Source organism: Cannabis sativa, chromosome 2 (genome assembly GCF_029168945.1).
Source record: "Cannabis sativa cultivar Pink pepper isolate KNU-18-1 chromosome 2, ASM2916894v1, whole genome shotgun sequence".
NCBI lineage: Eukaryota > Viridiplantae > Streptophyta > Magnoliopsida > Rosales > Cannabaceae > Cannabis > Cannabis sativa.
The window spans coordinates 5,580,065-5,597,742 of record NC_083602.1 but is presented as its reverse complement, the minus strand read 5'-3'; the positions used below and the strand labels follow the sequence as shown (position 1 = coordinate 5,597,742).

The 17,678-nt window shown below is 31.0% G+C and overlaps 1 protein-coding gene and 1 pseudogene across 1 annotated transcript; both read left to right on the top strand.

The window, feature by feature from the left end:
• The first annotated feature begins 8,470 nt into the window (after positions 1-8,470).
• LOC115719824 (5'-3' exoribonuclease 4-like) lies at positions 8,471-12,264 on the top strand (annotated as a pseudogene).
• A 3,561-nt stretch (positions 12,265-15,825) lies between these two features.
• Positions 15,826-16,503, top strand: LOC115718832 (germin-like protein 9-3). Its single transcript, XM_030647648.2, has one exon. The coding sequence runs from the start codon at positions 15,826-15,828 to the stop codon at positions 16,444-16,446; it is 621 nt and encodes a 206-aa protein (XP_030503508.1). The 3' UTR covers positions 16,447-16,503.
• Positions 16,504-17,678: the final 1,175 nt, after the last annotated feature.

Here is a 17,678-nt window from a genome sequence, read left to right as displayed (position 1 = left end):
CGAAACTCGGGTACAATGGATCTTTTGCCATGGAGAACCCTCAAAAATCTGTATCTCATGATCATGTTGTGTACAAAAGCTCTGGCACTGGATGGTCTAGTAATGGTAGGGGAAAGCCTATCAGATATGATTGTTATTCAAAAGCTCAAAATATTCAAACATCTGGTTCATGTGAGAAGTGGAAGAAAGCAACAACACCATGGGGAACACCCTTGACCCAACATAACAGTATTGGTCAACCTAGCAACCGAAATTTCTGGCCATCTAGGAACAATGTGTCGAGCCAGAGTACTTCACAGTCAAATTGGCGCCAGAATACTCGGTCTGGTGTTGGTTCTAATGAGTTAGGCCAGAGTACTTCTAAGACTCATGTTAGTTACAATTGGCACCATAGTTCATTGAAAACTAGTGATAACAGCTCAAGGCAAGCCAAGGGGAGAGGCCAAAGTTTTCATTATGGTTAACAGTGTTTACCTTAGTTGAATGGAAAGATTGCATAGCTGTGCCTGTGAGAAAGTAAATATTTTTGGGAGCAAAATGTGTGCCATAGAAGAAGGCTAATTTTTGTTTTTCTTTTGCAGTGTCTAAAATGATAGTAGATAAATGTGCTGACTGAGACATGTTTTAAATTACTTATTTTATCTTATCTTCTGTTCTATATGTGAAATTGGGGTTGGAACCAATCCAATCTAATTAGTAATTGGATTAGAAAAATGAAAATTACATGAAATATGAGATTTGATAAGAAATTTATAAAAAAATATGAGTTTTTCACTCTCTATGGTATTTTTTTACATTTAAAATTTATTTATGGTATTTGATATGTCACATTTTTATAAATTTAATATCTAAACTTATATTTTATGTCTTTTTTTCTAGTCCAATTAGTTTTATCATTTTTTTTAGTTTATTTTGCATTTGTATTTTAAGATTTTTATTTCTCTATTTTTTTTTTCTACTCTAATATTTTTAATAGGTTTTGTGTTTGTTTGGTACGTACTAGGGGTGTTCACAAAGTATCCGATCCAATCCAATCGAATTCGCAAAATGCGGATATTCGCACTTGTGCGGATTGGATTGGATTGAAAAATCTAGAATCTGCACTTGTGCGGATTGGATGTTGTTTGACCTCAAAAAGTAACCGATCCAATCCAATTTGCACTTAATTATATATATATTTTTAAAAAATATAATATATAATATATATTAATTAAAAAGACACAAACTTCTAATTTCTTAATCTTTTTTAGTAATATATTGAGTTGGTGCATTTTATTTATTTTGTAATAAAAAATACAAAAAAAATAATTCTTATTCACACAGACACATACACATAAAGTTTAAATATATATATATACTAGCTTATTTATTTTAGTAATAGATACATATATATTTTAGTGTAAATCTAAAGATAAGTATATATGTATATTGATATATATGTATATTGGTTTAATTTGTATATAAATAGATATGGAAATAGATTATTATTGGAGATTAAGAAACAATAGTTTTTTTTTTAATTTTTTTTCTATGAAATATTAAATAATTTATTATGAAAAAAATAACCGATCCAATCTGCACTATTGCGGATTGGATTGGGATTTAAGCTCTTATGCGGATCGGATTGGATCCAAAATATGAAATCCGCACTTAGTGCGGATTGGATGTTGTTTGACCAAAAAAGTGCGGATTGGATCGGATGAACACCCCTAGTACGTAGTATAAGAGTCGTATTGTATTAAATAATAAATAACACTATATTTGAATAAAACAATGTATTGTATTAATTACTACGACTAACTTTTTTAATACAATGTATGTTGTATTATTTAATACATAACAAATGGTTTGTATTAACTTGTATTATAATATTTACAAATTATTTGGAGTTAACACCAATCTCTGACCCGGACCAGGACCCAGATTCGGACTCGGACCCAAACCCGGACTCGAACCGAGACCCGCAACCCGGAACTCGGGCCCGGACCCTAGACCCAGACGCAGATCCGACCTGTAGTTGGTGTTGGCGTTGAGTGTATTGAAAATATATTATAACTTTACACAATCTATTAACACAAGTCAGTACCAAACATAGTATTGTATTAAATAATACTAATATAATACAATACAATCTAACACAACACAATACAATACGACGTACTAAACGAGCTCAAAGTGTATAATATTAATCTATTTTTTTTTGTTGTTTTTTATATATAATTTCTCCTTTGTTTATTTTATTCTTTTATAATTTTTATTGAGTTTTTATTTTTTTAATTTTCTTTATTTCTTTTTTCTTAATGGTTTTATAAAAATTAATGGGATGTTAATGAGTTTGATAGGTTTAAAAATTTAGTAATTTTGGAATTACAAAAACCTATCTTTAACACTTATTTTTTTTCTTTCAAAAATACTCCTTTTAGTGTCCGTTTAGAACCGATACTTATACCAATTAGTTTTAGTTCTAAAACAACACTAAAGGGAAAACCATAAACGTACATTTTAAGCGTCAGTTTTAAAACGACACCAAAATTCATTAATCTCGATTTACAACCGACATTTAAACTTTGACTTTATGTCTCGGTAGAATATGTGTCGGTTCTATGTTACGATACTATATGTATAAGTGACAGTTTAAGTTTGACATCAAAAGTGTTATTTATTGTAACATCCCCGCTTCAAGCCTCCATTGGGTCCTTACACCCACGGAATAATGGCTCTTATACACGGGTACGCCACTCTGGCTGCTTCCTGGATTGATGACTGACCCTACAGACCAACACAAGTGTTTCCAGCGTGCTTTGTCCTCACTCACACGCTTCCTAGGAAAACTTCCCAGGAGGTCACCCATCCTGAAATTGCCCCAAGTCAAGCACGCTTAACTGTGGAGTTCTTTCGTGATGGGCTACCGAAAAACAAGATGCACCTTGTTGATATAGGTAGTACCAATCAATCCATTTAAGCTCTCTTCAACTGTGTAGTCCCATACCTACACAGTCTCAGAATCATCCCGCTTGACCTTCCCCAGGCGGTGTGAGATTGCACAGCTTACTCGGTATTTCCCCTTACGGATCACGGGACTACTGACTGTCACATTTATAGTAGTGCCCATTGCTCTGTTTGGGCCTGACGAATGGGCTCATAAATTGATTTTGAATCTTAAAAATACACTTATCACCTATCCAGAAAACATATAACAGTAGCATGTTTTGTAGTTTATTCAGTTTATGTATCTCTCACTTCACTTTTTCTAATTTCACTTTCTATCTACTCACTTGAACAAAACAATAAAAATTAAAAAATAAAGTTACCAAAAGTATTTTTATTTTGAAATTAAAAAATATTATCAAATACATTTTAATTTTCAAAAACAAAAGATAAAAATCAAAATTGTATTTTTTATTTTTATTTTTGATTTAAAAAGTTAAAAAAAATTCACACCTATATATAGTTATGTGAGTGTAAAAATAAGAAATGTATTAAGATTATTCACCAAATATTTTTGGCTTATTAAGGATTTTTAATTTCAAAAATAAAAATGCTAAACGACACAAATTGTGCCTATTGCTAGTACCACCTAAACGTATCATATTGCTATTAGTATAATTAAGAATTGAGTCTTACGTAATTTAATCTAATGACTATTATGGAATATTAAAGTATCTCCAATATGGATGCTGTAAAGAATGTTTGATAACATGTATATATATTTCTGACATATTTTAATTAATGCTTACCATTGAAGTGAAAAAGAATGTCATACAACGACATCTTGTATATCTTCTCTTTCTTATTTTTTTTTTAATTATTGTTAGGAATATTGGTCTGATATTGTTCAATTTGGGCCTAAGCCCTCACGAATTTATTTTTAGGCATCTTTCCAAAAGGTCTCATACTAATAGAAATATTATCTATCCTTATATACCCGTGATTCTTCCTATTTCTAGCCAATGTGAGATTTTAGTTGCATATCCAACAATTATTTTGCCATAAAGTAAGAAAATTTAATTGTTTAATATATATATATTAAATAATAATATTATAATATTATTTTAATAATTTTAGAAGTGCTTAATATAGGAACATTTTAGAATAAAAAGTGCTGAAAATGATGTAGAATATAGATAAAATAAAATGTTATATTTTTAGGTGATGTGGAGGTTTTTGACACCTTAAAGAATGAAAAAAAAAATACTAAAAGGTGCCTAGCTGTTGGAATATTTTACCAGGATCTAGATTTACTACCATGTATGTTATTTAACATCCTAAATATGAATTTCTAAAACAATGTAAATAAACACATATAAAGTTTGAGAAACCTTACAGTGGGTGCAGCGGAATTAAATGACTCCTGCCGCTCAGATCTCTAACCCTTGTATCCTTTCTGTAGCAGAGTATCACCAAGATCTGAGCCCGAAACTCCTTCCTTATGTTTGGATTCTTCACAGTATTACACATTATGATTGATGACCAACTTGATGTGTGTGGGCACTTACTCAATCACTAATGGATGAATAATATTTTGTGAAGAAAGGCTTAGTGTTTCGAAAATTCAAGAGGAAGAAGAAGAAGGAAGAGGTCTCATCAGAAAGCTAGGTTTTTAGCTTTGGAGGCATTAGTTGGATGAAGAGACCATAGCCTTCCTTTTATACTATCTTCAATAGGGTTAGGGTTGAATTATTAGGAATAAAAAAAAATGATAAAAATAGGGTGAAAAACCACTTGATGGCCGACCACTTAATGAGCCCCACACACAAGTTTGGGTTTTGTCATCTTTCCCAACTATTTTACCTATTTTTCATAAATACCATTTTTCGCAACTTCAACCCTATAAATACCAAAACTATTTATTTAATAATTAAAATAACTATCCAATAAAATTGTCATTTATAATATTTATTAATTAGACTCCATAAAGTCTCTTAATTAACAAATAAATCCTAAAACACTCTTTCTTCACAATCAAGCCATATCTTAGTGAAAAATTCATAAACTATACATAGTCTAGTTTTAGAATTATAATTGATTGACTAAAATCAATTAAATGAGTCTTACAAGCAGTTTGTCTCAACTAGTATGGGGACCATGGGCCTATATAACCGAGCTTCCAATAAGCAGACCTAGAATTTACCAAGTAAATTCACTAACTTATTAATTCCTCATTGCATCCACCATAAAACTTGGAATTGCACTCTCAGTTACATAGAATGCTCTATATGTTCCACAATATAGATACGCTATTAATTATCCATTGTTATAATCCCAATAATCAATGATCCTCTATAGATGATCTACATTGCATAGAGATAAAATTACCGTTACACCCTTTCAATGTATTTTATCCTTAAAACACTTGGCCACCTATAAATGATATTTTACTGAACTAATATAATCACTAAAATGAGATCTCAATCATTTATCTCTATTCAGCCTAGCTCGAAGGAAATCATCGTTTCACTTCTATGTCCGGATAGAAGATATAGATTCTATATCTATAATTAGCGCTCCCACTCAATTGTACTATCGTGTTCCCAAAATGTATGTATCACCCTCGCCAAAAAGTAGGCTTAACTAACAAATCAAATATCACGAATAACACTCTTTAGATCGAACCAAATCATGTCAGGATTAAGATCATTTGATATAGGATCAACTAGGTGATATTGAATTGAATAGATATTACGGTAAATTTATCATATCTAATTCAAGTTCAATATCTGTCCCTTCCAATGTATACTCTATACATCCGATACTAGTAAACTTTGCCAATGCCCTGGAAATGACATAACACTTATCCAAGGTGTAAGTATACCTATCGCTGATTATCATGCCAGTCTAAATCCAGTGAACTGACAAATTAGGGAATTAAACTTTTGAACATATAATCATGATTATATTCCACTGTGTTGACAGCACTATAATCATGAACAAAATACATATGTTCTGGACTTAATAGAATTTATACATTAAATATAATCATGAAATAAATCATGTGAACCATGCAACATAAAATGATTTCTGGTCTTTATTAATTAGTAAATCTGATTATATTGAAATGAGTTTTATTTAGGGCACAAAACCCAACACTAGCACCTTCCTCGGAATTATTTTTGGGCACCTTCCCAAAAGGCCTCATACCAATGAAGATGTTGGCCATCCTTATATACTCATGATCCTTTCCATTTCTAGCCAATGTGGGACTTTGGTTGCACACTCAACAATCCTCCTATCAAACAAAGGACCACCTTGTCTCCCCTCAAATGATCTTCTATTCGTCCGCTCTCCACCAACTAGTGTACTTCCTTCCAATGCTTTGGAGCACATGCCTTACATGGAGCACCACCACTACCTCGAGAGTTCCTGCTCTTTTCTCAGGCCAACTCTTCCAGAGCACACCACCTGTCTAATTGAGAACATCCACAGATCCCATCAGGAGATTAACGAGGCCCATCTCCTTTGTTTGACATTCCAAGCATTCATTCACGTGACTAATTTTGGGATCCTGCTCTAATACCACTTATTGGGATGTCAGACACTATTTATCTCCATATTGGTATGATATTGTACGCTTTGAGTATAGGCCTGCACGAATATATTTTTGGGCACCTTCCCAAAAGGCCTCATACCAATAGAGATATTGCCCACCCTTATATACCAACGATTCTTCCCATTTTTAGCCATTGTGGGACTTTGATACCACTAGTTGGGATGTCGAACACTATTTATCTCAATATTGGTATGATATTGTCCGCTTTGAGTCTAGGCCTTCACGAATCTATTTTTAGGCATCTTCCCAAAAAGTCTCATACTAATAGAGATATTTTCCATCCTTATATACCAATAATCCTTCCCAATCAAAAATTATGTGGAAGAGAGATAAAATAAAAGAGGTATTAGTGGCACTACTACCTGAACTATATTTTTTAACACTTAACCAAATAAACTAAAATTTTGACGAAAAAACCTATTGAACCCCCATTCCTTTTAGCTCTTTACATTTCTATCCAAAAATCTCAGTTAAGTGCTACAACGGACTGTCAACGTGTCCATAAGTACACATAAAAAAATTTTAGTGGTCCACGCAATATTAATTATTAAAATATTATGAAAAATATTTTATTATTTTCTTTTCTTTTCTTTTTTTTTTCTTTTTCTCTTTCTATACCTAAAACCCTTTCATCTTCTACAGACCACTTCCACAAAAACCCTAGTTCAAAACAACCCCAAATGTCCCAAGATAGTAGCTGTCCTTGCTTGGCCATGACTCGAGGTGGTCTGAGATGCCAAAACTGAGCCCAACAACCATAGAAACAAGAGAGTTCTAATGAGGCTTGACAAGGATCGGAGAGAAGGATGAGGCATGGCACGACGTTTGGACCTTGGGCCTTCATCAATGGGGCGGAAGAGATAGCCAAATGTGGCTTGTTCGGTCTAAGTTGAGAGAGAGAGAGAGAGAGAGAGAGAGAGAGAGAGAGAGAGAGAGAGAGAGAGAGAGAGAGAGAGAGAGAGAGAGAGAGAGAGAGAGAGAGAGAGAGAGGTTTTGAGTTTCAGAGCTTGGGGATTCTGATTTAGTGTTCTGCTTGAATGACTTTGGAGTGTGGTCTTTGGTGGGTGTAGTTGTGGAAGATGAAAGAGTTTTAAGGAGAAAAAGAAAGAAAAAAAAAAGAAAAAGGAAAAAAGAAAAGGAAAAAAATAAAACAGGTTTTTATAATTTATTTATTTATATAATTTTTAAATTATATTTTATATTATTTTAATATTTAATATTACACGGACCACTAAAAATTAGTGTACACGTGAGTAGTCTATTGTGAAACTTAATTGAGATTTTTGGACAGAAGTATAAAGAGAAAAAAGGAATAGAAGTTCAGTAAGTTTTGCCGTTAAAATTTTAGATTATGTGGCTAAGTGTTAACAAAAAAGTTCAGGTAATTTTGTTGACAATATCCTTAAAATAAAATATCATATTTTTTAGGTGATACAAATATTTTTGACACCTTAAAGAATGAAGAAATGCTAAAAGGTACCATGGTGCCTAGCATTCTACTCGGTATAATAAGATTATTGATTTAATTAAGTATTGAATCCTATATAACTTAAGATAATAATTTTGAAAGAATATCACTAATCAATAGTAAAACATCATCTATTATTAAAAGTGTTACACATTACTAATGGTCAATATTATTGTTGTAGGCAACACTACATAAAGTTAATGGTGCCGCCAAAATCCAAATGTCCTCAAATGATTTACGAATTGTAAAGCTTAAACACATTGGAAACTATGCATATTAAAAAGGCTGTCCAACTCCATCTCTCTTCCTTCTGTCTCTTCGGATATTGTGTCAAGTTTCGGCCTTCGATCTTCTGTATATTTTTACCTATACATACATATATGCATTATATATATACACTGTACACACGCACAATATAGAACAATTGAGTATACAAAGCTTGAAGAAAGAGAGACATGGGGGTGCCTGCGTTTAATCGTTGGTTAGTGAGCAAGTATCCAAAAGTGGTGGCAAATGCCGTAGAAGCAAAATGGGAGAACAACTACTTAGATACAAGCTCAACAAACCCAAATGGGATTGAGTTCGATAACCTTTATCTTGACTTGAACAACATTATTCACCCCTGTTTTCATCCTGAAGATGATGATGATGATGATGAACAAGTATATATGTTATATATTACGTACCCACATTTTATTGTCCTGAAATTTACATAGACATAACCCTGTAATATTTACTTTTTTTCTTATTTAATGTTACTGTAGTTTCCACCTCCAAAAACGTTTGAAGAAGTGTTCGAGAACATGTTCAAGTACATTGATCGCATCTTCAACATCATTAGACCTCGGAAGCTTTTATACATGGCCATAGGTTAGTGAAATATACATTTACGTATTTTTGAAGTACAAATTTATACTTTTATATATATATTTATGTTTTTGTTGTGTAGATGGAGTGGCTCCAAGAGCTAAGATGAATCAGCAACGAACTAGGCGTTTTCGTAATGCCAATGACATAAAAATTGCTGTGAGTTTTTCACTCGATTGTTTTTTATATGAATTATTCTTGCTTCATTTTTCACTCTTTTTTTTTTTAATTAACATTGTAGGAAGAAGAAGAACTTAGAGTCAAGAGACAATTTGAAATGGATGGAAAAGAAGTACTTCCAAAGCAGGAAACTGAATTATCTGATCCCAACATAATCACACCTGGAACAAAGTTCATGCAAGACATGTCAAATGCACTTAAAAACTATATCAAGTTACGTTTAAGTAATGATTTGGGGTGGAGGGACATTAAGGTATATATATATGACTATGATCCCATGTTAATATTTAATATAGTCCTAAGTTGAAAAAGAACAGTAATGATAAACTTGAACTGTTATTTTTCATTAGGTGATTCTTTCTGATTCTAATGTTCCTGGGGAAGGAGAGCACAAAATTATGTCTTTCATAAGGCAACAGCGTAAACTTCCTTCTTACAATCCCAACACTCGTCACTGCTTATACGGATTGGTATAAAATTAATGATTCTAATCTCATGTTATGTTATGTATGTTCTTGTTTCTTCTTTACACTTACCATGATGTTATGCAGGATGCTGATCTCATTATGCTGGCATTGGCTGCACATGAAGTTCATTTTTCATTATTGAGAGAGGTTTAATTCAAATTTGAAATATCTCTGAAAACTTATCTGTTCTTGTTAGGAGTAATGTTCATTGTTTTGGAATGGAATTAGTACGTGTAAGATATAATAGCTTAGTATGATAACTAGCTAAGCTGTGCTTTTGTTGATCTTTGCGTTATGCAAATGTATTCACTACAAAGAAAAAAGCTGACTTAGTGGCAAATTTTTAATCACAACAAAAAGTTACTCGTTACAAGTTGTCATTAATAAGAAATATACAGTAAAGGTTCACGTGAAGATGTATGCATGTTTGGTTTAATTTTTTTCTCATCTTCATAGGTTGTGTATGTTGAAGAGCAGCAGAGCAATTTGAGCTATAAACCATATCCTGATAAAAGCCAACTTACACCAGCAGCAACTTCATCTTCACTTCCATGTAGAAGATGGTTTCCAAATGTATCAAACTCAGAAGAAAAACATGGCTACTCCACTGTTAAATTGAAGCATTATGAGGTAATTCTTTTTATTTACTTGTTAAATAGTATTTCAGCTATATTATGACTTATATCTCATTCATTTTGTTAATCTGTTTCTCAGTTTCTGCATGTTTGGATATTGAGAGAGTATTTGGAGCTTGACATGCAAATTTCTGATCCTCCTGAGAGCTTTAAGTTCGATATTGAGCGAATAGTAGATGATTTTATCTTTATGTGTTTCTTTGTTGGAAATGATTTTCTTCCTCGCACACCCTCCTTGAAACTTCCTGAGGTTAGCATTATATGCTCAATCAACCCTTTTGCTCTAATTAAGATGTGGTATGTTATTCATGGTTGTTTTATACAATTTTTACTTGTAACAGGGAGCCATTGATTTGTTAATGGATGTTTATAAGAAAGAGTTGAAAAATATTGGTGGCTATCTTGTTGATATGGTCAAGGTAATTAAAATTCCAACCTCAATGCAATTACTTGTATTTTTTAAGCAATAAATTTATAACAAATGATCACTATTCACTACTACTTTACATGTATAAAATCAGGTGGAGGATAAGGAAGCAGAGTTTATCAAACTATCTAGAGTTGAGAAGTTCATTCTCTTGGTTGGTACATATGAAGAGAAGATTTTCAAGAGAAGATCTGAACTATGGGAGCAAAAGCTTAAACAAGTTTCCTCACAACATGTGAACTATGATTCCTGTAATGCTTCTGCAATTGTGTCATTGGAAACTAAATCTTGTGACTATTCTGAAGTAAGTAATTAGCTTTCATTTCTTATTAAAGAGAGTATTTTCTATATATCATATTTATATATATTTTTCATTGGTATGCAGATGTTAATTAAGAACACAAAGGAATTCAAGCAAACAGTGAAAGATAACCTTTGTAGGAAATCCAACTTGTTTAACAACGTTGATTCTCTGATTGACAAAGTACATGCTTCCTCCATATCTGAAAGTTCAATTTCTTGTTTTGTACATTCTTTGGAGAATGATTTAATAAAACTGGTTTACTTGTTTCTGTTACAGGTGAAACTTGTTTGTCCTGGTTATAAAGAGAGATATTATAGAGAAAAGTTTTGTGCATATAATGCAGATGAGATTGAAATTACAAGGATAAATGTAGTAAGTATCATATGTTACTTAATATAACATATGATAATACATGTATTATTAATCAGTTTAATTTGAATATATTTTAGGTAAGACACTACACTGAAGGATTAATTTGGGTTCTTTTGTACTATTTCTCTGAAACTCCATCATGGACTTGGTAAGACATTTTCTCTAAAGGACAAATATACTATATTGTAATCTAGACTCTAATTGCTAACATATCTGCAGGTTCTATCCCTTTCATTATGGACCATTTGTTTCTGACTTCAAGGGCTTATCTCAGTTCAAACCAAATTTTGTGAAAGGCATTCCATTCAAACCTTTTGATCAATTATTGAGTGTTCTGCCTCCAAGGAGGTAAAACTGTGCATTGCTATTAATTGTTCTTTTTGATGTGACAAATATGTAGCAAAATAGTTAACAAAATGTTTTCTTCTTTGTAGTGTTCATGTACTTCCGGTTGCATATCAGACACTAATGAAAGATGATAGTCCTATTATTGATTTTTACACAACTGGTATGGTCTAATGTTTCATTTGATAAGTTTCCAATTTGATTTTGTCATAGTATTTTTGACTTAAAAATATTGTTCTATGTTTAGATTTTGAGATCGATATGGATGGATGTCGTTTCACATGGCAGGTTTGCTGATTCTTTTCTATCAATTTAGTGAAGTAACTTTATGAGATTACATTTTGTTTTTAGTAATTAACAGCTATGACAAACCACTGTACATCTCATGTTCTGTTCATTAGGGAGTTTGTAAGCTTCCTTTTATAGATGAAAGTCGTCTTCTTTCTGAAACTAAGAAGTTAGTGAAGGATCTTGGGGTATGAAAGTACATGTGAAATTATACTCGGATGATTGTTTTATTTATAAGTATTGTTTCTCAAGTTATGCTACTTGATTCAGGTTGAAGAAAGTGAGAGGAACATGCATAAATGTGATCAGCTACTCGTTCGATCCACTCACAAGTTAGGATCACACATTCTTTTGGTTTCTACACATGGCAATTCGAACACTGAAGGCACTAGTTTGAGGTAAAAATACACTATAACCTTAATTAGTACTTTGGTGCAGGTTCAAATATTTTTGTCAATGTGATCAATCCTCTTCTCAAAATTTTCTCTGTTCTTCTCAGTGAAGAAATTGGTGGCATTTTAAGGCTTAGACTCAAGTACACAGTTATGGATGAAGTTCATACTAGCAATGAAGACTTTGTTTTGTAAGTTTATTTATTTTTTCCTTTCTTTCTGTCATGTCCTGTTGAATTAGTTCTTATAGTTGTTATTTTTTTTTTCGTTGTAGATGTGCTGATTATGAGCCATCCGATTGTGGTACACACTTTCCTCGCCTACTTGATGGTGTAAAACTACCAGAAAAGGTATGATTAGAGCTAATTTGTTGCCATCAGTTCAATTACATCTTCTATTCTTATTAATATGGCACCTGTGTATGTAGATAATTAAAGAAAAGAGCCTTAAGAACGGATTACTATGGCATGAAGGCTCCTTTCGTTTTGTTGGAATTAGACCAGACAAGAGGTTCGCTAATTCAATTCTTTTTATGTTTACCATAACTATGTTAGTTGATAAACTCAACTAATAGTGTGTTATTTGCAGATACAACATCAACATTCATGACAGGTTAAGAAAAGTGAGTATTAATAGTGAACATATGCACAATGGTTATGGTAGAGAAAAGTCTATTGGCTTTGATTATGATTCAAAAGCTCATAACATCAATACTGCAAGATTAAGCAGAGAAAATGGGAATTTCCATTGTGATCAACCCAATTCTGTACAAGCATATGGTTCATGTGAAAAGTGGAAGAAAGTTACAACACCATGGGGGACTTCCTTAACCCAACCTAACAGAATTGATCAGCCATGGAATAGTAATGTGTGGACGTCTAGACGTGCTGCTTCGAGCCATAATATTTCCCGGGCTGATGTTAGTAACAATTGGCGGCGCGGTTCATGGAAAACCAATGATTACAGCTCAATGCAAGCCAAGGAGAAAGGCCAAAGTTTTCATCATAGTTAACAATATTTATAGTCAATATTTTGTAAACAAATGGTGTGTTTTTCGAACAAAGCAAATGTGTGCTTTAGAGAAGTAAACTTTCGTACGTTTTTCTTTTGCATTGTGTCTAACATTACCTGAAAGTGGAATATATTGGCTGATTTATGTCCTGATTAGATGTGAAATGATAGAAAATTCTCAAACATCTTCTTGGTATTTTATCCATTATTTTCACTTTGAAGAAATAAGACTCATTTAATCAATGGTATTTGTTCGGTTGTTCTACATTGCTCATAAGTAATTTGTGAATATTATAAAGTTGGGATTTAGACTTGATAGGAATGAGAATGTAAACTTAACACATATTTGGTAAATTAAAATTTTAATGATGAAGAGGTTTATCTTTTTACGTGGGTCTCAATTCAATTTAATGCGTAAAGTGTGAATATTTTTTTGCGAATTAGATTGATTGAAAAACTTAAAATCTCCACTTGTATAGATTTGATGTTGATTTACATGTGAAAATTACTAATCAAATTTAATTCACACATATTTATATAAATTTAAAAAAATTATACCTGTAATTAATATTTTAAAGTAAAAAGAAAATAATAATTCAATTTCTAATACTAACGATACGACCGTTTCAAAAATAAAAAATACTAACGATACGACTATTAAGATATTAAAAATAAAAAAAAAATATAATTTAAATAAAATCAAACATTTTTCTCTACATACATTATTTTTTTCTTTAGATTTGCTATTTTTTTATTTATTTTAATTTGTCATTAGAGATATGAACAAGAATAATTTAACAAATATTAATAATTTAATAATATAATAATTTGTTGTTAATTAGTAATGTAAAAAAACATATTTTAATAAATATTAATAAAAAATAACATATCAATTTAATTTGCACTATTGCAAATTGAATTGTATTTAATTTGAATTATTTGTGCTGATCTAATTGGATCCAAAATATAAAATTCACACTTATATTGTGAATAAAATAATACGGATTAGATTGGATAAACACCTCTAAAATTAACAAGTAGTAAAATTTGAAATCTTATAACTAATAATTTAGAAAAATAAAATATTTATTAAAACAATTAAATATTTCTTACACATAATCTATACAAAATAATTCAAACAAAGTTTCAATTTCAAAATTTAATTTCTCTAAAATCCTTATAAGTTAAGAATGAAATCTTATTGAAGGATTAAAAAAATATAGTTGATCCTATTATAATTGACTTTTTTTTTTTTTTTAAACAAATGAACAAATAAAAAAGAGTTTACCAATAAGATTAAACATCTCAAGATAAATAAAATTCTCAAGATCACCTCAAGTCCATTCAACTAATATTTTAATATTTTTTAAGGCTCTAAGATCCTAAGTGATCAATTTGACTTGAGTCATCATTTTATTTAAGCTAATTAACAATTTTTCCCCCCGAACTTTGACATGTACAAAATCATGCCCCCTGAACTTTTTTGGCCGTTAAAAATTACTCTTGAACTATTATGATTGTTAAACTTAACGACTTTTGTCTAATTTTAGAAAAAAAAATTCTAACATGGATGAAAGTTCAGGGGGAATGATTTAGTACATATATCAAAGTTTGAGAGACATAATTTGGTAGATATCAAAGTCTGGAGAGCATGTTTTAGTACATTAACAATCACTGAAACAGTAAAATTGAATGAAATTAGACAAAAATCCTTAAATTTAACAATCTCAATAGTTCAAGGAAAATTTTTAACAGCCAAAAAAATTCAAAAGATATGATTTGGTGTATAACAAAGTTCAAGAGAAAAAATTACTAATTAACCTTTCACTTAATATTGCATTTTCCTTTTTTATTCTTTTAGTTTTATAGTGGGTCATATGCTCTATTTTTTTTGTACCAAATTAATCTAAATATAACTACAATATATATATATTTTTTTTTTAGTCATATCTTTAAATTTTTTTTTTTATTATTTTTATCGTTTTTTATTGACTTAAAAGTGTAAAATTAGATAGTATATAGTATTTTATTATTTGTTTATTATAAATATATTATATTAATAATGTAGAGAATAATTTATAACATGGTGTAATGTAATTGTACGCCGTCTACTTAACATTTCTTCTACATTCGTTATATTTATCCATTTTAATTACACATCAAAAGCAACCCATGTAGTTTTCTCCAATCAAATCACTAAAGTATATTCCTTTATTTATTTTAGAAAATGTCGTACATAAAATTGTAAGATAAATATTGTGACGTTATGCATGTAAAATAATATTCTCTTTAGCATATCTAATTCTCTATTCCACCAAGGGAAAAACATAGAACTATACAACAAAATTAAATATCGAACTCAAAACAACTGTAACACGAGCGATCCACATTGTAATATCCATCTCTATAGTTAACCTCACATATTTGGTTTATCAAACTAAACATACAAATCATGTATATATATAAAGCCCATATTATCATAAACATATATATACAAACCCAACCCACCAAAACAAGAAAAAATGGCCCCAACAACTTCTCTCAAAATCTTCTCACTAATAATATTTTCATTTGCCATTATAGAAATGACAAAGGGTGGAGACCCAGATATACTTACAGATTTTGTAATACCACCAAATTTGAGTGCAACAAACATAACTGGCTCATTCTTCACTTACACAGCTCTCAGAACCCTAAAAGGAACTCCAACCTTCAGTGTCACAAAAGTAAGTATGGCTGAGTTCCCAGCTCTCAACGGCCAAAGCGTCAGTTACGCCGTGCTTCAGTACCCGGCTGGCACGGCTAACCCGCCACACGTTCACCCCCGCTCGGCCGAACTCCTTCTCCTCTTGGATGGAACTCTAGAAGTGGGTTTTGTGGACAGTACAGCCAACAATAAGCTCTACACACAGACACTTGAAGCTGGTGACATTTTTGTGTTTCCAAAGGGTTTGGTGCACTTTCAATACAACTCTGATGCTAAGGAAACTGCTCTTGCTCTTTCGGCGTTTGGAAGCGCCAATGCTGGGACATCGTCACTTCCCAAGGCTTTGTTTGCTACTGATATTGATGATGAGGTTTTGGCTATCTCTTTCAAAACTGATGTTGCCACCATTCAAAAGCTCAAGGCTGGTCTTGCTTAATTATATTACATCTATATAGATCTGTTAAGTGTTTGGTGGTTTTTCGTTGTTGAATAATTATTAGTTTATGGTTTGATGATCCTGTAATGGTTTGAAGAAATTAATAATAATAACTTGATCAGCTTCAACACAGATGTTAAGTATGTCCCGGACTTGATTTTATATCATCAATAGTATATCTATCTCGAATTATTGCTTTCAAATATATTAAAATGAAAATGACTTGTGCTAATAACTTATACGTACGGAGAAGCTAGTTCTATAAATGGTAAATAGCTGTATAAAGTTTTAAGTTTATAAGCAGCATAAATTAAATTCAAAATTTATTTTTAACGGCATAAGTACTTAATGTTTATAAAACTGTAATTTTTCTCTAGTTTTGTCAGTATAGACTCCGTTTTGAATTTATTAAATGAACATTTGGAAGTAAATGATACTACATGTTTCTGTCTAGACCCAATTATTAAGAATCTGGACCTTATATGTAGCCTGTTTAAGAAAATAACAGAGTTTGTATTAACGAAATTAGAGAAAAATTACAGTTTTACAAACATTGAGTACTGATGTCGCTAAAAATAAACATTGAAATTATGCCACTTACATACTTGAAACTTTAGGTACTTATGCCGCTATTTACCCTTCTATAAATATATATATGTGAGCAATGCATGATCACTACAAATTTTTTTACTTCAGTCACAACAAAACTTGTGATTAAAAATGAAAAAATTATGACTAATAATTATAAATTATTATTCTTATTTTATGATTAAAAGGTCTATGCCTAAATGTATTAGTCACAAAAATTACACTTTATTGTAACTAAATGTATTAATGTATTTTTAGTCACAATACTTGTTGTAACTAAAACTAAATTAGTGACAGCTTATAACTAAATACTATATTTTAGCTAGTCACAAGTAACATTTTATTGTGACTAAAAAATTGTCACTAAAAGTACGTAACAATTTTTTTTTTGCAGTGCATGGTGAGATTTATTTAGGGCATTTTTCATCTATGTACAACTAAACTTACTATATTACATTATATGTGCCAAAAATAATATTTACATAATAGTTAATGTATTGTGTCTATTAATACAACTAATTATAGAACTTACCATATATATTATATTCAAAAGAAATAAATATCTTCCTATATTAATTGCATAAAATTTATACTACTATTCAAAATTCAAATTAACTGAAGCTAACTATTTAATTATTTGATTA